Source organism: Stegostoma tigrinum, chromosome 38 (assembly GCF_030684315.1).
Source record: "Stegostoma tigrinum isolate sSteTig4 chromosome 38, sSteTig4.hap1, whole genome shotgun sequence".
NCBI lineage: Eukaryota > Metazoa > Chordata > Chondrichthyes > Orectolobiformes > Stegostomatidae > Stegostoma > Stegostoma tigrinum.
In genome coordinates this window covers 9,190,602-9,212,309 of record NC_081391.1, presented here as the reverse complement: position 1 = coordinate 9,212,309, position 21,708 = coordinate 9,190,602, and the positions used below count along the sequence as shown (strand labels likewise).

At 41.2% G+C, this 21,708-nt stretch overlaps 2 protein-coding genes across 3 annotated transcripts; both read right to left on the bottom strand.

Moving 5' to 3' along the window:
- Positions 1 to 200: 200 nt before the first annotated feature.
- mief1 (mitochondrial elongation factor 1) lies at positions 201 to 11,996 on the bottom strand. Its single transcript, XM_048521176.2, has 4 exons — positions 11,837 to 11,996; positions 11,370 to 11,553; positions 8,586 to 8,839; positions 201 to 8,098 (listed from the first exon to the last, which is right to left on the bottom strand). The coding sequence occupies exons 1-4, from the start codon at positions 11,978 to 11,980 to the stop codon at positions 7,292 to 7,294; spliced, it is 1,389 nt and encodes a 462-aa protein (XP_048377133.1). The 5' UTR covers positions 11,981 to 11,996; the 3' UTR covers positions 201 to 7,291.
- Positions 11,997 to 16,480: 4,484 nt separating this feature from the next.
- On the bottom strand, positions 16,481 to 20,561 carry LOC125447082 (mitochondrial ribosome and complex I assembly factor AltMIEF1-like). 2 transcript variants are annotated; one of them, XM_048521179.1, is made up of 2 exons: positions 20,469 to 20,561; positions 16,481 to 16,760 (listed from the first exon to the last, which is right to left on the bottom strand). In XM_048521179.1, exon 2 carries the CDS (start codon positions 16,703 to 16,705, stop codon positions 16,481 to 16,483), a length of 225 nt encoding a protein of 74 aa, XP_048377136.1. In that variant the 5' UTR covers positions 16,706 to 16,760; positions 20,469 to 20,561. The 2 variants fall into 2 exon arrangements, with proteins under 2 accessions (XP_048377136.1, XP_048377134.1); XM_048521177.1 differs by lacking the exon at positions 20,469 to 20,561 and adding an exon at positions 19,942 to 20,456.
- Positions 20,562 to 21,708: the final 1,147 nt, after the last annotated feature.

Sequence of the window (21,708 nt, the reverse complement as noted above, 5' to 3'; positions counted from 1 at the left end):
AAAAAGGCTACAGCAAACCACCCAATTTAATTCAAGGTGGTTCTCAAGGAATGGTCAGTAAATTCTGGTCTTGCAGGTAAACCCGTATCCTAGGAATAAATAATAAAACAACATCACATCAGAGAAATGTAACGTCGTCTAATATACAGAATCAGCATTAAAAAAACTCAAATTTACAGCATTCAAGGGTAAAGTTGCACCTTTATTCAAAGAAGCACTTTACAAATAGTTTAAAATAAATAGATCACTTCTCAGAAATCCAGTCTGTTTCAGCAGTTTGTCAGCATGGAGTTCATGGATTTCAATAATCAAATGTGAAGCAGAGATAATACTTTCAAAGGATGCCAATAACCACATTTCTCTGTCAAAAACTTACCATATATACCAACAAGAAAGTAATAATTGAGTATACTGCTTCTAAATATGCACACAAAACAACTTTCATTGGATATGTCCAGAAAGAAAAGCACAGTTTCAAAGTCATTGGCATCTACAGTACTGCAAATTAACAAATGTCACGGGATAGATGATGAATGGAGACTAGAATCAAGCTCGAGACAGTTAACTTGTTAGAATGGAGACTTTAAACTGTGTTTTGGAACTTTCCAAAAATGCCGGTAAATAATTTTTGAAAAATGTCAAAATCTGACAAGCAAATTCATCAATTTGTAACACGTTAAGTTAGTCAGTCACTTTCATCATTCTTTCGTTCATTCCTTTGCACTCCCTGGACTGCATTCCTCTATAGTGTTCCAATTTTTGTTCCAATACATGTGAATTGCTATCTGCTATTATTGGGACATATTTTGGATAGCTACAGAAAAATAGACTTGCACTAATACTGCAATTTTCAGTGTTCCCTTTAAGTTATGTAGCCAATTCGAGGCTCCATGCACACTGATCTCTGTGCCAACTCACTGATTTCTGCTTTCAGAAGTCATTAACCATGCAAAGAACTGAGTGTGCACACCAGGAAAAAGATATTGAGGGGGTAAAAGTCACGATCATGGGACACCTTGAAGCATTTAAAACCAGTGAAGTACTTTTCATCTACACTATTGTAAATAGGAATTTGCTATAGCAAACTCCCACGAACAGCACTGTGATGATAACCAGATAATGGTTTATGATTTGATTGAGTGACAATAGCTATGACACTGGGGGAAAGTTCTCCTGCTCACCTTAGTGCCACAGGATCTTTCACATCCATGTGAAAGGGGCCTAGGGCTTCAACCTAATATTTTGCACCTCTGACAGCTCAGTATTCCCTTAGTTGGACTGTCAGCTTTCATTTTTGCAATTGAGTTCCTGGAATGGGAATAAATCTCAATCTCTTGAATCAGAGGCAAGACCGGAACCCAGCAACCTATGCCTGGCACAAGGCAAGAAATCAAACATTTAACATTGGACAATAAGTTATTCACGTCATTGTCTAATCATCAACTCTGCAGCATCACACAACCCAAACCAGTCTCTAAATAGCTTAAGCATGGAAGTACATGAGCAGATGTACAAGCGTCAGTTCATCAGGCAGTAGTCATATCCAAGTCAAAAAATCATCTGCTCAAGGTGCACACCAGATACTTCAACACAAAAATATAGGCTACCGTGCTAGTGCAGTCTGGGGGAAGATGGAGATGCTGGCTTTAACTGAAACATTGAGGTCTCAGGCAGATGCAAGAAGATCCCACGGTACTATTAATAAAAAGCAACAGAATTCTCTCTGGTATTTTATCTGATATTTATCCCGCAGCCAAAAACCCTAAAAATAAGATTACCTAGTGATTATTTTGCTGTTTATGGGACTTAGCCCTGTTTCCCTCAGAATGACTTGTTTTGAAAGTGGTTCACTGGCTGCTAAGCTTTTTGGGATGTTGTGAGGTAACAAAAGATCACCATATATGCAAGTTATTTTGAGCTGTAATTCCTGAGACAAGATTTTATCTAGCTTCATATACCCACTGTACTTCCATGAGACTCTGACGTTGCTGAATGATCCATCTGTTCAAGTTTGTTATAATTTGCAATAGTCACAGTGTCTACTACTTGTTGCACAATTCTTAAGTGCTTTTTATGAGACACTCCAGGATCTATTGCTGTGTCTGGAAAGGTAACATTTCTGTGTTCCTGTGTTTTGCAAGATACTCTCGTTACCCTGCTTTTGTACTAATGGTGGTTCTCAGAGTTAACACTGACGACTATCGAATTATAAATTGAATGTTTGAGCAATATTGATTGAATCTGTTGCATTTGCAAATGTGAAGTTTTAAAAACCTATGCAAAATAGAGAGTATTCACAAACAACAAAAAGAACTTAATCCACAAATAAATATAATCTGATACATCAAATTATCTAATATTTCTGATGTTTTCCACGCCAGTCAAATTTACACAATGTTGGGCTCAAAGACAGGGGGCAGTGTTTCATGTCATGGTCACATCAGCAAGTTTTAAACCAGTGTACATAAAATGTATTCAAATTTATGAAGAGGAATTTGTTATAATTTAACTAGTTTATTATTAATATTGCAATGACTAAATAAAGAAACCTAAGCACACAACCACCTGATCACCTTACAATATGGCCCTTCCAATGCCCTGAATATAATCAGCTCTGCTTTCAATCACATCAAAAACAATAACATCTCTTTTGTTATGTATATATCCTTTTATTTATTACACTCCAATGCCCAAACTAAAAGGAAAGAAAACAAAAAACTGTAGATGCTAGAGGAATGAAACAAATAAAAACAAACTGCTGGAGAAAACTCAGCAGGTTCTGAAGGGTCGCTGAACCAGAAATGTTAACACTGCTTTCTCTTCACAGCTGCTGCCAGACTAGAGTTTCTCCAGTAATTTGTTTTCATTTGTTTCCAAAAAGAAAACAAATTGTTCTTCATGAACTGGAATGAATTTTAAATTCAGTGGCATAACATAGTGCGTGCTGCACAAGAGAGAATGCCAAGTATTTCAGTGTTACAGAAGCAATATTCTTCAATTAGCTCAGTATAGTCCATTACTGTCAGCAGGAATAGTTGGTCATTTGCTGAGATTTTACAGATGCAGCATAGTTAGGTTCAAATGCAGAAACAGTACGAAAATCAGTGTTTTAAATCAGTATTCTACATAGACTGTTTAACTCATTGAGCTAATATCAGCTAATGATATTTAGCCAAAGAGTTTTTCTTTGCCTTTGAGTTTTACGTTTCTGTTGGCCACAGCTACCCAGGCAGCCTCATGGATTTCATTTTTTCCCAATAGTCATCTTTGACTAGAGATTCTTGTAAATTATAAATTTATCGAAATTACAGAGTTTGAACCAGGACAAAACCTATCCACGGTAGATGGGTCACAACACTTATGATTACAATGAATTAAACAAATATTATACCGGCAATGTGCATATCATATAACAATTATACAAGTAGTGCAGAATATTAATCATAATCTTGTACAACATCATTATTAAAAAGAGCTCTTGTGGCATAGTAGTTGTGCCCCTACTTCAGATACAAGAGGTCCAGGTTAAAATCCCACCTGCACCATCTTACATTTCTAAACAGGTTGATAAGAAAATATCTACAAGATCATTATTTGTAACTACAGATAGATGGAATCATCTTTAAAGTGTCGCACATCCTTGCATCATTTTGCACCTTTTAAACACTACCTATTTTTCTTCTCCAAGAATGAGATGCTTGCTGTAGCTGAGTTCATAGTTGCAGCTGCCTGAGGTACTTAGCCATACATCGTATGCACAAATGGATAAAGGGCTATTTGACCACACAACCCAATTCTACCATGTCCAATGAAAGCATCCGCAGAGTGTCTAGATGGGAACCAAGTAGCTGTCAAGAATGGGAAACGCAGGTAACTCTTTCCTCTCCTTAGATACACTTCCAGAGATTATGGCACCCATTGGCTACCAATGGTGGCAATGCCACCCTTCCATACAGCTTACATTTGTACTGTTGCTATATGAGGCTTGCTTGCCAGTTCAATCATTATTTTCTTAAAATAAAAGCGTACGTTTTCACTTACATAGGGACATATCCTTTCTTGCAACCCCTCAGCCAACCCTCCATGAATTCCTCTCGACTATCAGCCTCTTCTCAATGCTGACTAGCCAACAGGTGTGCATCAGACAGACTCCCCATTGGTTTCAGCCACATCCCATTCAGGAACTTCTTCATTAGAGGGTCCAAGATCATGGGATCAACTCCAACATCTTTTCAGTCATCACAACGCCGTTGATGTGGAATCATAGAATCCCTACAGTATAGAAAGAGGCCATTTGGCCCATTGAGTTTGCTCCAACTCTTCCAACAACATCCCACACAGATCCAGTCTCCCATTCCCAAAACCCTACATTTACCATAGCTAAACCCCGCACCCCACCCTTTCCTGTACATCTCTGGACGCTACAGAACAATATACCATGGTCAATCTACCTAACCTGCACATCTTCAGACTGTAGGAAGAAACTGGAGCACCTAGCAGAAACCCACAAGGACATGGGGTGAACATGCAAACTCCATACAGTCTTTCAAAGGCTGTAATTGGAGCCAAGTCCCTGGCAATGCGAGGGATCAATGCTAACCACTGTGCTGTTCCACTATACACTTCTGTTCTTAAGAACATAATGACTGAAATGGCAAACATACAAAATAATCTTGCATAATATAGCAGCTGTACAAATTATATGGCAAGGTGACATTGGTACCAACAGTAGCACAGCAACAGATGCCACAAGACCTTGAAGTGCACTTAAGGAGAGAAGGGGAAAGAGTCACCTGATGTGTATGTTAGAAACAGCATAGGGAAAAAAAAATATTGAAGTGTGAAAGTGTACCAGTTCCAAACAAGTTATTCAATACAAATGATCTATACCAGTGTTCACTCTCCATGTGAGCCTCCTTCCAAGCTAATTAATCTCACCATAAGTATGACCTTTGATTTCTTTCAATGCAAGTGCATAATGCAAATCAGAAGGCTTTTACCCTTAAATGCAGCTATGCTAGTTGCCTCAACTACTAACTGTGGCACCAAGTTCCATATTCTGACTGCCATGGGCACAGATGTTTCTCTCGAGTTTGGAATCAACTACTAGTGGAAACAACTTTTTAATAGCTACCCATCAAAGCTCTTCACGATGTTAAATATCTCTATTAGATCACCTCTCAAATCTTCACTCTTCTGAAGTGGGACAGTCTGTTCAGTCTCTTGTGATGGAGCAACCTTTAGTTCAAGTATCATTACAGCGAACAGATTTTTCTTGCACTTTCTCCAGAGCCTCTCCATCCTTTTTCTAATCTGTAGACTGAAGGTAAGGGCAGGAATGCAAATATGGTCCAACCAAGGCTGTATATAAGTTTAATCATTTGGAGAGACGACAAGGGACATCACAGAAGAGTCCTGAGTCTATCCTCACCACACATGCACCTAGAGTTGGGATGGGACAGACAGTGAGAGTGTGAGAGAGAGAGAGAGAGAGAGAGAGAGAGAGAGAGAGAGAGAGAGAGAGAGAGAGAGAGAGAGAGAGAGACAGACAGACAGAGATTTAAAAAAAGACAGACAGCGACAGTAAACAGGTGGGAGAACAAAGCTGGAAACTTTGAGTGATCAATACCCAAACCAGCCTGCCTTCGGGACACTGAGGCTAATTTAATATCACTTTCACTGAGGCTAGCTAATTCAACATCAACCCCAGCTTGAACCTGGGGATTTATGAGAATCAGACTAAGGAACCAAGAAGCACAGATCAGAAAAGGCAACATATTAAAAACACGAAAAACTGGAAAAAGAACCAAATACTTTACATTATACATGAGCTTCACAGTATCTTTGAAAATCACCCCTTTTAACTGTGAATAGGAACTCGCACTCAAGCATTTTGGAACCCTGAGATAAATCATAAGCACTACAGGACAGAGCTGAAAAAATGTTTGTCTTTAGTTACTGGGACATAGTAACACTTACCTGTGTATGGGAAAAGTTGAATCTGATGTGGAAAATCCCTGCAGAAAGATAGTTGGCAGTGATGCAATAAATGGGCACAAATTTAGTTCATTTGGGAAAGCACCATGCTGACCATAACCTCACTAATGGATATCATCTTAGACAGAAGGTTTTGTATTAAAACAGGCATCCAACAATCCTGGCAGCATCTTAACAGGAGAAATAAGTTTAGATGGGTTACTCACAAGAATTGTGTGTTGATTAAAGTGGGTGAACATTTCTAGTTAAAGCGTACCAACGTAGCTTGATGTAAAAATCTAAAGGATGCGTTGTGACAATAGTCCAGACACAAGAGTCTACAAAACCATTTAGCTTGGTGATGAACAACAAAATCTAACAAAATAATTTTTTTCCTTCACAAATCATTGAACTTGTCATTTTACACAAAATTTACAGCAAAGTGACAGGCCATTTGTGCACACTGGTCTGTTCCCATTATTTATGCTTTGCACAGTTTTATACTTTGTGTATGAGTTTTAAGTTGGGATCTATACCCAAAGCAAATCTTAATCATTGGCACTTTTGCTTCAAGTGGCAAATCTGGCTCAGAAATGCCAATTTTCCAGCAGGTAATAGTCAATATTTACTTCAATGAGTTGGTAACTCTAGAGGGAAGTACGTTTGAAGGAATGACTCAACTCCTTTAAGTTGCATACTTTGAGGGAGCTGCAACAATGAAAGGGATGTTCATTCAAATCAAGTGGGAGGTAAAATTGCTCATGAGCGCATCAGGTCAACCGCATTTGTTTCAGAAACTCTTAACTTGCACTTTTAAAATGCAGTCCCTGTTAATTTCTCTGTCTACATTTCTCCAGTAATAATTCTAGACATTTATTGGTTTTCAAAAACAGAACCAGTAGAAAATATTACCAGAACTCAGTCATATTGGCTTTATTGACAGCTATAATTTTGAAGATTTTGCTCAAGGCTTTCAAAGTGATATTTACTTTAAATCTTTACATTTTCAGTATTATGGGAAATGTGAACATTCATTTCACATTAGTATTTTGTACTTTTAATGAATCCAATCAGCTTAAGCCTAATTGCCTTTTGTTTTAAAGTAGTAAACAACATTTGAAGTCCTTTCCACAAGATCACTACTTCCCCTTTCATGCTATTTTGGATCACGATTACAAGTTTAGGAAATGCAAAATGAAGAGTCACCTGGCCAACTGGGTTATTAACTGGTTAACAGCACTCGAACTCAGTAATCTGCTGAACCTCGATAAATATCAAATTATGAACCTATTCACATGTCTACTACGAAACTAATTCATGTATTTAACAACGTCTCTGGTTCAGATAGCGAACAGTACAACATGTATCCCAACTCATCAATTTCTTCTTCTTTAAGTTCCAAAAACAGGTTGACTTTGGTATCTAAACTGCATGGCAAGAAACCCTGCTCCAAGTAGCTTATCAGCTCTTTGAGAATCATCAGGAATTTATCTGACAGAAGATCTGGTGACCAGTCAGATTCTTTTGCACAACCATGGAGGATGGTGTTTGTCAGCTGACTGGCTGTCAACTTGTTGAGAACAGGGCTGGACTTGCAGATGGCTTTCAGTATCTTCAGGCAGCAGCAGCGACAACCTCCATCCCTCTCGTCCAGAGCTCGCAATTTGACGGTCTCAGCAGTTCGGAAGCTTTGCCTCCACATGTTTTCATACCGTCCATCACGGTGCGGTTTTGAAATCAACATGTTCTCCTCCATCACGATCAGCGGCAAGAATTCAATAAATAATTTTTTACTGGTGTCATACTGAACCTCTAAGGTCAGCATTTCGGAAGGAACCACCGGTCGAATGACAAGGTCCAGGACACTGCCTATAGCTGGCCAGTTAATTGTCCCTGATAATGCTCTGTCAAAAGTCTCGTTTACAACTTTAGGCGAGAGGTAACCGCCAACGATGCAGCGATCCCAGTAACTGCTGCCACGGGGGAAATATTCCATATTTTCCCTGCGGATCAGCCAGAATCCAGGGACATTCATTATGGTCTCCTCCCCTGGGATTGCAGCCCAGAGGTTCTTTTCCAGGATCAGTGGAACCATCAACTGAACATGATCTGCAGTGATCACCTAAAGAGACAAATTAAATTCAATTCATGGTAAAAATCACTGCATCTGTACTAAGACAAACATTTATTAACATGTGAATGCCACAAAATATTACTAATCAGGGTAATAAATTCTGGCAAAGTATTCTGGCAATTTAGCTAAACTTCAAAAATACCTCAGTGGCTGTAAACAGCAGAGGCTGTGATAGGTTATTTTCTAATGCAACTTCTTTCTTTCCTTTACTGTCATCATAACAGTCAGAAAATCTAGACCAGACTCAACTAATGCCCAAGCAGGTTCTTACCGAAAGCCTAACATTGAACCAACCTTCCAGTGTGGAGTCAGGAAATCAGTTAAACCACTGCGCTCCCACATCCTCATTGTAAAACTACACTCTTCCTCCTGGGGCATGCTGCTTTTTATGCTACATCATTCCGTAACACAAGAAGTGATCAAATGCTTCTAAATCTGTTCAATGCCATACAATGGAATTAGATTAAGCTCAAACCTGTAAATCATCATACAGGCTGCCACTAAGATACATATCCCGGAGAGGCATATCAGGAAATTTGGCGTGGATAAAATTCCGCAGTTCTGTGCAAATGTCCATGGCAGCCTGCTTGGCTCGGCTCATTTCCGCACTTGGGATGACAACATTCTTACGATAATACATGAGCAGCTTATCCTGCATGGACAAACGGAGTCGAGCTTTCTTCAAATCCATCTGGGTTTTCTTACTAGAAGCAGCACCTTTGGAAGTACCTGTATGGAGACAGAATGAAGTAACTTCAACTGATTTCTCTAACATTGAATTTACTAGTTATACACATGTATAAACTGTATACTGCACAAGTTAAACTGGACAACTCATTCAACCACGCAGCAGGCAGAGAACTGAAACAGAGATAGCAGGAACTGCAGATGCTGGAGAATCCGAGTTAACAGGGTGCAGAGCTGGATGAACACAGCAGGCCAAGCGGCATCAGAGGAGCGAGAAGGTTGGCGTTGCGGGCCTAGACCCTTCTTCAGAAAAAGGGTTTCTGAATAAGAGTCTAGGCCCGTAACATCAGCCTTCCTGCCCCTCTGATGCTGCTTGGCCTGCTGTGTTCATCCAGCTCTGCACCCTGTTATCTCAGAACTGAAACAGATCATTTTAACCCACAAGTGAGAAAAAGGAAGATTTTTTAAAAATAGAGAGAGATCATGTTTTAGTTTTATTGCAATGCCGCAAAATGATTTTCACTTTCTTGGTCCCGGAAGGACTTTACAAAGAATGGCAAAACCCCCATTAAATCAATTTTCTGCAAACTGAACATTATGGCTTGACTCTATAAAATTAGTATTTATTATAACAAGAAATAATAGTGTGGAGCTGGAGGAACACAGCAGGTCAGGCAACAGAGGAACAGGAAAGTTGATGTTTTGGGTTGGAAATCTGAAGAAGGGTCCTGAACCAAAACATCAACTTTTCTGCTCCTCTGATGCAGTGTGGCCTGTTGTGGTCCACCAGCTCCACACCGTGTTATCTCTGACTCCAGCATCAGCAGTTCTTACTATCTCATTTATTTTAACAACTTGCATTTACGGTGTATACAATGTAGAAAACGACTGCAATGCACTTTACAAGGTACGTGTAAGAGGAAGCACTGATGGCATTGTCTGAACCAGCCTGAACAAGAGTCCAGAAAGGGAAATGAAACTGTTAGAAAGGGAGCATGTGCATGGCAGGGATAATGTTGGGGAGAAAAAGGACTTGGTATTGGATACAAGTGGAGAGAAATATAGCACAACAAACCAGTACAATATACAAAATCTCGTTTTAATTTCCTTCCTTAGCTCTTGAAATAATAAAAGATATTTAATTAGTAAGAGAATCAAGGGTTATGGGAATAATGCAGGAAAGTGGAGATGAGGCTCCTCAGTTATGACCTCAAAGAATGGCAACGCTAACTTGATAGAACCAGAAGTAGGCTGTTCAGCCTATGTCTTATGACCAACATGTTGTCAGTCTCACGGCAACAGATTATTTTGATCCTGTTCACATGACTGCACTCAAGAGATACCATTTCTCAGAGTTCTGTGCGAAAGTGTTACAGCTTTATTAGAGGTAATGATGTCCACTTATGAATAAGTTAAACATTACGGTGAATGTCATTGATGCCTGACAAAGCATTGCATTTCTCAGCAAAGTCCATGCTTGCTAAAGATGAACATGTCAGTGCAAAATACTGGTGACATGTTTGGACTCAACAACCAGGTTGGAATTCTCTAGTGCAGTCAGCATCAATATCCGTAACCCCAAAGGATCAGAATGCCACATCTGTAATAATAGCACATAGTACTGGAGGTTCCCTAAACATCTCCATCCTCAATAACAGCAGAGACCAACATGAATGGAAAAGATACGACTGAATGTAATCACATTCAGACAGAACACAGTGAATAAGGAGGCATATGGGATATTTGCCTTTATTAGCCAGGCATCAAGTTTAAGAGAAGGGAGGTGATACTGGAAATGTATAAAACATGGATTAGGCCACTGCTGGAGTACTGCATGCATTCTCGACTCCACATTATAGAGGGATGTGACTGCACCAGAGAGGATGCAGAGGAGATTTATTGGGATGTTTTCTGGGCTGGTGAGTTTCATTTATGAAGACTGATTTGACATACTGGGGTTCTTCTGGGAGCAGAGAGGATTGAGAGGGGGTATGATTGAGATTTATAAAATCATGAGTGGCATAGATAGGGGAGACAGGAAGAAACTTTTCCCCATGGTGGAGGGATCAATGACTGGGGGCATAGATTTAAGATAAGGAGGTTTAGATGTGATGGGAGGAAAAAATCTTTCACCCAAGGGTGGGGGTAATCTTGGTACTCACTGCCTATAAAGGGTGGTAGAAGCAAAACCCCTCATAACATTTAAGAAGTATTTAGATGTACACTTGCGATGCCAAGGCATGTGAGGTAACAGCCAAGTAGGAAAATAGGATAAGGATAGTTAAGTGGTTATTTTTAACCAGTGTGGACTCAACTGGCCAAGGGGCCGCCTTCTATGATATTTGACTAAATACGAAATGGATGATCCACTGCAGCCTCCCCAGAACTCCTCACCGTCACAGATTCTAATCTTCATTCAATCAATCCATGTACAACAAAGACTGTGGGGTCCCAATGACACCCTGGCTATGGCATAAAAGACCCCTATGTGCTACAACCGCACCGACTGAGATGTTCTTTCTCGAGAGTTATATAATGCCTCATACTGGTTGTATTCTCCTCAACAATTTACCTGCTTCAAAGCTCGAGCTATCAGTTGGCAGGGTCTGAAGTGATCTGCTAATATTCATTTTCATATCTCTAGTCAATAAACGCGGAGATGACCCAATCCAGCTGGGCTCTTCCCAACTTTGCTTCCCCGACCTCATATCCATTTTGCTGGGGCTACTTGGGGCACTGATTGCCCGGTCATACATCTGTAAGAAATAGGTTAAAATAAGTAATACTGGTCACCTGCAGTCCGCGCAACATGTATATTGTATTCCAAACTGAAGCAATAGCAAACTGGAAGGCAACACCCATCAGTGAGAACGGAGGTGACAGCCGAACGACACAAGTTAGGACCATGGAAAAGCTCAGGTTTACCAAAGGTGCACAATTGGAAGCCAGTCTCTCTACTGGAACTTGGAAACCAAGGAATGTGTGGAGATTGAGGAGGAAGCAGTACAGCTAACTGCTTAAAAAACATAAGATCCCTACCCTCTTAACAGCCAATGTTGCAATGCCCAACATAGCTGCTCCACCAACTCCCAGCACCAGTCTGGCATTTGAGAGGACAAAGTCAATGGCATTTCCAATCCCATTGTCTCCTTTCTTGTTTTTCCCTTCTCCAACACCAGCCATCTTGAATAGGGTACACCTGGAATGAAAAACAGTAATTTAAATAATAATTTTTACTTGAAGTAGAATTAAATAAGAAAACAAAATAAATTTTCCATTTGTGGAGGAAGGAATTTTGACCAGGAACATTGTCTTTGATCTTTACTTATCTACCTAGACCATCAGAACAGGTTTAGCTTAATGTGTCAGCTAACAAGAAACGTGTAGAATCCCAGAACTGCACTAGAGTGTCAGAATAGTTTTTCTAAAAACATGACATATATTCATCTGTGGAATGAGGGTTTCACTGGCATTTATAGTGCACACCAATGCAACTGATTCTTTAAAATACATTTGGAAGTCATGGTCGACGCTAACTGGGCCAGCATTTATTGCACATCCTTAGTTGCCCTCGAGAAAGTGGTAGTGAGCTGCCTTCTTGACCCGCTGCTGTCCGTGTCCTACAGATATACTCACATTGCTATTAGGGAGGCAATTTCAAGATTTTATCCTGGCAACACCAAAGGGACAATAATGGATTTCCAAGTCAGGATAGTGAGTGGCTTAGAGGAGAATTATAGATGGTGGGGTTCGCAAGTGTCTGTTGCCCTTGCCTTTCTAGATGGAAGTGGTTGTGGGTTCGGAAGGTCTTGTCCAAAGATCTTTGATGAATTTCTGCAGTTCATCTTGTAGACAGTACACACTGCTGCTGTTGAGCTTTGTGGTGGAGAGGGCATGTGTTTGTGGATTTGGTGCTAATCAAGTGGGTTACTTTGTCCTGGACGAGGTCAAGCTTCTGGGAGTGATGTTTTCTGGCCAAATGGGGAATATTCCATCACAGTACAGACTCGTAGACAGCAGACAGGTTTTGGGGAGCCAGGTGGTGAGTTATTCACTGCTGTGTTCCTAGCCTCTGACCTGCTTTTGTGGCTGCAGCATTTATATACCAAGTCCAGTTCAGTTTCTGGACAGTGGTGACTTCAGGATGTATGGTTTTAAATGATTTTCCCACAATGATACACTCAAATCAGCACACGGTAATCTAAATTGTGATTCAATTTTGCCCCCTAGGTTTAAACTCTATGCCACTAGAGCTTATTTGATGTTCACACTGGCACTCACCATTTCTGGCGATCCAATGATTGAACAGGCATTAAACACACATGACGTCTTTATGTTCCCATTACTGGTTTATCCCCTCAAAAATGTATTATTTCACACTTCTCCACATCGAACAGCATCAACCTGCTATCCTGCTGATCTTCTCCTGAAGTCTTTCTTCAGTCTTCATCATGCCAAAGGGCCTACATACAATAACACTTGATTGATTCAGCTCATCACAATGTTTCACTGTCAGCTTTTGATGAGATATCGTCACATTCCCTTTTCATAGCCACCGGAGAGACTGGCAAAATTTGGTCCTGAAAACCTGTACAGGCTGAGGTCAATGGAAAACTAAATGACTAGGTGATTCTGATGAGGTAGAACTATTGCCTAGGGCACTCCCCTCAATAAAATAATGCCATGAATACTTTCTAGCCAACTCTAAGTACTGACAGAGTACCACATCCATCACTCACCTCCTGATTCATCAAAGCCTGTCCAATATCTACAAGGCACAAGTCAAGAGAGTGTGATGGAATACCCTCCACTTGCCTGGATGGTTACATTTCTAACAACATAAAAAAGTTCAATACCAGGCCAAAGCAGCCTGCTTAATTGGCACTATATCCGTAAACATCCACTTCCTCCATCACCGACACTCAATAGCACCAAGCACTGCAGAACTGTTCAGACAGCACCTTTCAAACCTGCATCTTCTACCACCTAGAAGGACAGGGCAGAAGATACATGGAAACACCACCACTTGCAGATTCCCCTCCAAGTCACTGTCTTGACTTGGAACCATATCCTTCCAGCATCACGGGGTCAAAATCCTGGTAACTCACTCATCAACAGCACCATGGGTGTCCCTAATTAAGTGGACAACAGTGGTTCAAGTTGGCACCTCTTACAGGCAAGTAAAGACTGACAATAAATGCTGGCCTACTCAGTGATGCCTACACCTTGCACATGAAAAATCTAACTGAATGGTGGGACAGGCTCAAGGAACTGAATGACCTATGTGGCTCCCCATAAGCTGCAGTCATGAGACTAAGAAACAGTCAGGCGTCCTGTGATTATAAAATGTCCAGCAGTCTCACTGGAAGGGGTTGTTGAGCCATTTTGCATTGGAACAACATTGCACTTGGCTTTGACGGCTGAGCAGGCGGTTGGACTATGTGGGATTTGGGGAGGTAAGGCAAACTTTTCTGCATCTTTACCCCACAATAAATCACCACTTCAGTCAGCAAAAGAAAAACAGGAAAAAAAGTTATTAAAAAATGTACTTCAAATAAACTATTGGAATCCAGGCATCACAAACATTATCGTAAAAAACTTGCATCTCTTCATCACATGAAATTGTGCAAAATGTTCCATACAAAGAACTATAAAACTATTTGCGGCTAATTGTTGAGACATCTTGAATTATCTTTTCGTTGGCAGGAATTATAAGCTTATGGATCACAAAATGCTGATCACTTCATTAAAGACAAACATATGTAGAGAGTGAACAGAGCCCAGGTAAATTATTAGCTCTGATTTTCATCCTAATTCAATAGAAGGCTATCACTCATTCCTCTCTTCAAAGTGCTGAGTCACTCTGGCATATGACTCCATTACAGCTGATCAAAGCTATGGAGGAAACTCATATCCGCCTTTCTTCATTAAGCCACGATTACCTCAAATACAGTCCATAAGACCGAGCAAAATTAGGCTATTCAGCCCATCGAGTCTGTTCCACAATCAATAATAGCTGATATATTTTTCAAACTCAATCTCCTGTCTTCTTCTCGAAACTCGATCCTCGTACTTATCAAAAATCTCTCTGTCTGTCTTAAATAGTCAGTGACTCAGCCTCGACAGCCCTCTGTGGCAATGAGTTCCATAGATTACCCTCTGGCTGAAGAAATTCCTCTTCATCTTAGTTATAAAGGGTCATCCCTTCACTCTGAAGCTGTGCCTGCTGGTCCTCATCTCTTCTACCAGTGGAAGCATCTTCTCCATATAAACACTATCCAGGCCCCTCAGTATTCTGTAGGTTTCAATGAGATCTCCTCGCCCAATCCTTTTAGACTCCGTCAAGTACAGACGTAGATTCCACAACTGCTCCTCACATGACAAGTCCTTCACACCCCCAGATCATTCTCAAACCTCATCTAGGCCCTCTCTAATGTCAGCACATCTTTCCTTAGATACAGGGTCCAAAACTGCTCATAACATTCCAAATGTGGTTGGACGAGAGCCTTATATAGCCTCAACAGTACATGCCTGCTCTTGTATTCTAGCCCTCTTGAAATGAATGTTAACATTGCATTTGCTTTCCTAACTGCTAAATGAACTTGCATGATAACCTTAAAAGAATCCTGAACTAGGACTCCCAAGTTCGTTCGTGCTTTAGATTTCGAAGCCTTTCCCCATTTAGAAAATAGCCAGCAAGTTCAGGGATCAAAGCAAATTATGATTGAATAGCTTAAATGGAGTTCTTAAAAGTTCTTATATTTTTGTAAAATATATATAAAAAAAGCAACTCCCCACCAAACTTGTTGCGTCCCATCCCACAAGCAGCCATCCAGTTTCAATCCTAATTACCTATGGTTTTATAATGGACATCCATGCATATCATTATAAGCATGAAGTTTACAACATATAATGTTTTCAGACTCTCTTTATTTTGGGTAAAATTAAGGGAGTCAAATGTGAAATCAGCCCAATAACAGGCCAGGGCAACTGAGCCGAGCAGTTTCATAGTTGCTCAAGGGTCTGTACACGCCAATCAAAATGTGGATAGACTGCCTTCTGGTTAGGAAAAGCCACACGGCCTTAGGAAAAAAAAATTAGAGTGTGTAGGGTCTGCGCGAGTGAGCTGTGAAACAATGGAAAAGGAAGGCCTAAACTGTTTTGTTGGAAAGAAATGAAAGCTATCCAATTTTCTTTGAAAACTACAACTGAACCAGCAACCAACACATTCTCTTGCAATACAGTTCAGATCCTGTTTATTTGCTGCATTAAAAAAAATTCATGTCAGTTTTTAACACCACCAGTCTGTTAACAATCACCTTAAATTGCTGTCTTCTGGTTCTTGTGCAGTTTAGCACATACCTTTCCTTGTGAACATCATACAGATTTTCTGTTTGGAATTACTCCTCAGTGATGAGCAAAGGGAACCCTACTGTGGCGTCTCAGTGTCTAGGGTACTTGTGGTTGATCATGAAACCCCTCCCACCTGCACCCAACTAAACTAAAAGTAAAACTTTCTGGTCTGCAAGACTCATTTTCACATTTGACATTCCATTTCCCAACCGTGGCCCTAAAGAATGTCTAACCTAAAAGATTTTAAAAGAAACAAAAAAGTGGCAATAATTACTTTTTTTGAAAAATGACATACCTAGAAGTTTGAAACAGACGTGTTTTGGCCCTAGATTAAACCAGGCCTCCGAGCCTGGTCTTGAGAAAGTAGATGCCTTTCTCCAGTTGCTTAGCTTTCTCTGCCTCGCTGGTAAGGTGCTGGTTCTTTCTGAACTCCCTCCTGATGAATGCGCAGTAGTAATCTCGGTCAGTGTACTGGAGATTGCAGCCCTCACGCAGGAGAGCTCGGTAAAGATTCAACACTGCTACACGTGACCAGGTCGCCATGACAAGAAACATCAAGCAGGAAAACTGGCACTGCTCCCCAATTAGTGTGATGTTATTGTTGCCATACCTGAGGGGATAAAAATAGGAAAATTATTCTCTCACAACAGCTCAGATCAATATAATAGCATGCACATAACAGAAACTGGCCACTTGGCACAAGCGGTCCATACTGAGGTCTCGCTACCCTACTTCACCTGTCAGCAAAACCTTCCATTTCTTTCTCTTTCCTACATCATCAAACTTCCCTTAAATGCACTCTAAGGGCTGCCAATATTGGAAAGGCACAAAATGGCCAACAAGGGATAAACAGAGAAACAGTTTAATAAGACGATGGCTATTTACCTTGAAAAATTCCTTCCTACCTCCAGCAGGTCACTACCCAGCATACTCTTTTATAAAATAGACAGCTGCAGCATGTTCAGCCCTTTCTGAAAAATTTATAAGCTCTCCGTCCTGGTATCATCATAGGAAATCTTTGCCCACACATCATTTTTTTTGTAATATTTAGACAAGTTTGAAAACAATTTTCATTGTTAGCACATTTCAGTTGGGTATGCTGGTATTCCACAATAAAGCACTATTTGTACAGCAAATAACTAGCAGAAGAAAACAGAGGAGATAAAATTTATTTGTTCCGATATGGAATTAATTGCTTGAAAGTATATGAAATTAGCCCTTCTCAAAATCTTTACAGTCAACATTTTGTAGGGATATCAATATTGTCAAGCGTAGTTTTTGGTAGTACAGAACTTAAGTACTAAAGTGCATAATTTTAAGGAAAGAGGAGACAGATTTAAAAAGGGACCTGAGGGGCAACATTTCCACCCAGAAGGCAGTTCACGTGAAATGAACTGCCAGAGGAAGTGGCAGGTACAGTTACAACATTTAAAAGACATTTGAACAGGTACGTGAATAGAAGAGGTTTAGAGGGATATGGGCCAAACCCAGGCAATTATGACTAGTTTAGTTCAGACAACTTGGTCAGCATGGAAAAGTTGGACCGAAAGGTCCGTCTCTGTGTTGTATAATTCTATGTCTTTACAGCGAAAGCAGATTCGAAAACAGCTTTCAAAAGAGAATTGTAAAAATACTCAAAAGGAAAAAAGAATTGCAGAGGAGTGAAATTAATTGGATCGCTTTCTTCAAAGCAAAGCAGATACAGCTGGCTCCTTATGCACAGCTATCATTCTGTAATGAGATGAAATTTAACAGATTTCTAGCCATGCAGATTTTTTTTCTCTCAGCTTTGGTGATCATGTGAGATGATATCAGGCGGCATGTTGACTCAGTGGTTAGCACTGCAGCTTCACAGCACCAGGGACCTGGGTTCAATTCCAGCCTTGGAAGACTGTCTGTGCGGAGTTTGCACATTCTCGTGTCTGCGTGGGCTTCCTCCGGGTGCTCCAGTTTCCTTCCCACAGTCCAAAAGATGTGCAGGCTAGGTGGACTGGCCATGCTAAATTGCCTGTAGTGTTCAGGAGTGTGAGGGTCATAGGTCTGGGTGGGATGCTCCAAGGGGCAGTATGGACTTGTTGGGCCGAATGGCCTGTTTCCACATTGTAGGGAATCTAAACATGTTCACTCTACACCAGGCTGGGGAACAACTGACTGCAGGCTGATCACATGGCAATAAAATCAGTAATTTGAGATTACTTTCACGTGTACAAAGTCTACTGGCACCAATGCTAAGGTGCAATTCTTACAGTCCTCTTGTGGCACAATGATAATGCCCCTACCCCGGTACAAGAGGCCTGTTCAAGTCCCACCTGCACCAGAAGTGTGTAATAACATGTCTGAATAGGCCCATTAGAAAAGTAGGTTAAATTTTAAAAATTGAAAATTTAATACAATTCTTACACAACGGTCCCACTTACAATGATTTGTTGGCAGTATCCACACAATCGGAACACCTTTCTCTTTGGAAAAAGGAGCAAATAAAATTACAAATAATGGAGATACACTATATTTTCATTGGTGCTGGTGAAAGAAACGTAAATCAGCAAAACAGAAGCGCGGAAACTAAGAGATAATGGGAACTGCAGATGCTGGAGATTCCAAGATAATAAAATGTGAGGCTGGGTGAACACAGCAGGCCCAGCAGCATCTCAGGAGCACAAAAGCTGACGTTTCGGCCCTAGACCCATCATGGATGAAGGGTCTAGGCCCGAAACGTCAGCTTTTGTGCTCCTGAGATGCTGCTTGGCCTGCTGTGTTCATCCAGCCTCACATTTTATTATCACGGAAACTAAGAACAGGAGTCAGACATCAGCCCTTTGGGTCAGCTTCATCATTCAATATGAATAACAGAGGCTAATCCTCTATCTCATTGCCATAATCCTGCTTTCTCCCCATATCTCGGCCTAAAAATGTCTCAATCTCTTTCTTGAATGCATACAATAACTTGATCGCCACAGCTTTCTGTGGTAGAAAATCCCCAGTTTCAGCACCCTTCAAGTGAGTATAGATTTCCTCATCGGTCCTAAACAGCCAACCCTGTATCGTGAGATCATGACCCCTTGTTCTAGATTAAGTGAGGGCTAACCTTCAGGACGGAACAAAATGGGATTGGGTGGGGGGGGGAGAAACAGGGCAGAATCCCATTTGCACACATTTTCACACCTCTGATGTTTCAATACCAATTAAATCAAGTCAGTACAGATGCCTTTAACAAAATCTCATCTTTCTTTTACACAGTCTGCGGCCTTTAAACTGAAAAAGTTGAGATAGCTTGTGCTTTCAGAAACAAATTTCTAAAGAAGGGTCTAGGCCTGAAACATCAGCTTTTGTGCTCCTGAGATGCTGCTGGGCCTGCTGTGTTCATCCAGCTCCACACTTTGTTATCTTGGATTCTCCAGCATCTGCAGTTCCCATTATCTCTGGTAGATTTCTCTATCAGATGGCAGGGATGTTTCAGTAATAGAAGTTTCCTGCATCATCTTACCTCTGCAGCTCCAGATCTCTAACTCTGACTATTAGTTTCCCTCTAGGACTATTTCCATGTTGCCCTTATTTACCATACATATTTTATTTTTAACACTACTAGCCATTTATATACTGTTCAATATATTCAACCACAGGCAAACATATAAAAGTCCTGCAAATTTAGCAAAGACCGATGATCCGAGGCAAGCCTGCAAATGCACAGCAGCGCTTGAAAAAAAACCCACATGCCTTAACATGACTCATAACTTTGACCTTCGTCCAGAAAGAGTTTAGCTTCACAGAAGGAAAACAAAGTGCTCACTCACCCTTTTACTTCAGAGGTTAACTGACCAACTGGCTGCAGACATTCCAGCCTTTTCAGAGTCACAAATATTTCAAACATGAGATGTTCCTTAAGTCAACCTCTGCACTGACAAGGCCCCTCCACTTATTCCTCTGCATTTTGATGTGTGTCAATGGGAGCTTGGCAAAATTAAACCAGGAATAGTAATCAAAATTTTAACTGAATGGACATAAGATGATGAAGGGGATGGAACTTCATTAACGACGAACAGGTAATTTTTAATCATAATTATAAAAGTTGACCAGACTGTGGCCCACCCTCCCAGACCGACGATTGGTCCTTAGTTCTGCAGCGCGTTTCCCGATTGGTCTTAGCTCTTGTCATTCAACTGCTCAGCGTGCCAATGGAATCAACGGCGAAGGATATTCCTCATTTGTCAGCCGCCCCATGTTTTACAAAGAGCGTCCAGGCGATGCCAAGCGGCCTGATCGTATTCCGGTGCCTGAACTGCAAAACCGGAACAGATAAAGTAAACATTTTATCTTTTACCTTTCGGCCCTCGCCCGCTCCCAGCTTCCGCGGGCAGACGGACAATATGGCGTTCACTCACGTCCCCACAATTACTTCCGGGTTACCACTAACGTCATAGGGCGGCATATGCAGGGGGCGTGGTCAGGCCTTGCTGTCAATCAAACTGGAGGCCCAGCTTCCAATGGAAGAAGCTCTCTGCAGCCATCCCACAGTGGGCTCTCCATGGCTACCTGTGTTCTTTGTTTTCTCGGGGAGGCAGTGCACAGGATCACTCCGTGCCAAAATAAAACAAAGAACTGCAGATTCTGTAAGCTAGAGTCAATAAACGTGGAGCTGGAAAAGCACAGCCGGTCAGACAGCATCCGAGGAGAAGGAAAGTCAACATTTTGGGCCAAAACCTTTCATCAAGACTGGAGAAGGAGAGTGGGAGGGAGCCCAGAAATAAATAGCGGGTGGTTGGGCTGGGGGGAGAGTAGGTGAGATGGTATTATGTGAATGCAGGTAGGGTGTCATTGTGGTTAGTCAGTGGGACTGCTGGAGCGGATAGTTGAGTCAGAAGATGGACAGGTTCGGGGAGGAGCGATTGCTGGAGAAATTCAGCAGGGCTGGTAGCATCTGTGGAATTGGGAAGTCAAGTTAATGTTTTGAGTGCAGTAACCCTCGTTTCAAAGTGGCAGTCTGCAATCACCTCGCAGGGGGCTTTCCAGAGCGGTCTGCATATCCCTCCCTTCTGGATGAAACAGAGTACAGGATCTGCCCACACTAAAATAAAACAAACAAGTGCGTCTGTGGAGAGAAAACAAAGTTAATGTTTCAAGTCCTGTGATCCTTCTTGATAACTTCAGTTCTGAAGAAGGGTAACAAGACTTGAAACCTTAACTCTGATTTGTCTCTCCACAGATACTACCAGGGCTGCTGAGTTTCTCCAGCAATTTCTGCTTTGTTTGTTCACATTGGCTCAGTTTGCTAGCATCATGAAGGGCTCTACCCCACAGAGTAGGAGGTCACTTAGCTCAGTCGACTAGACAACTGAGCAATGCAAAGTGATGCCAACAATGTGGATTTGATACAGGGCTGAGGTTACCATAAAGGACTCTTCTTAATACTCGTCCATGTCTGAGAGGTGGGTGACCCTCAGGTTAAACCACCACCAATTGTCCAATGAGAGATCAGTCCCATGATTCAATAGGACTGTGATGACTTTACCTTCAGCCCACAGAGGTTTATGGATTCAAGCCCACTGCACAGCAGGGTGACA

What these genes read in the sequence shown, in the direction of transcription:
- LOC125447082 (XM_048521177.1), bottom strand. Translation starts at nt 20,018, where the DNA reads ATGTTTGAAATATTTGTGACTCTGAAAAGGCTGGAATGTCTGCAGCCA. An exon ending in TTAACCTCTGAAGTAAAAGG is followed by an intron (nt 16,761 to 19,941) that starts GTGAGTGAGCAC and finishes TTATCCCCTCAG; the next exon opens with GTATGGCAACAATAACATCA.
- mief1 (XM_048521176.2), bottom strand. Translation starts at nt 11,980, where the DNA reads ATGGCTGGTGTTGGAGAAGGGAAAAACAAGAAAGGAGACAATGGGATT. An exon ending in CAACATTGGCTGTTAAGAGG is followed by an intron (nt 11,554 to 11,836) that starts GTAGGGATCTTA and finishes TATTTCTTACAG; the next exon opens with ATGTATGACCGGGCAATCAG. An exon ending in TAGCTCGAGCTTTGAAGCAG is followed by an intron (nt 8,840 to 11,369) that starts GTAAATTGTTGA and finishes GTCTCCATACAG; the next exon opens with GTACTTCCAAAGGTGCTGCT.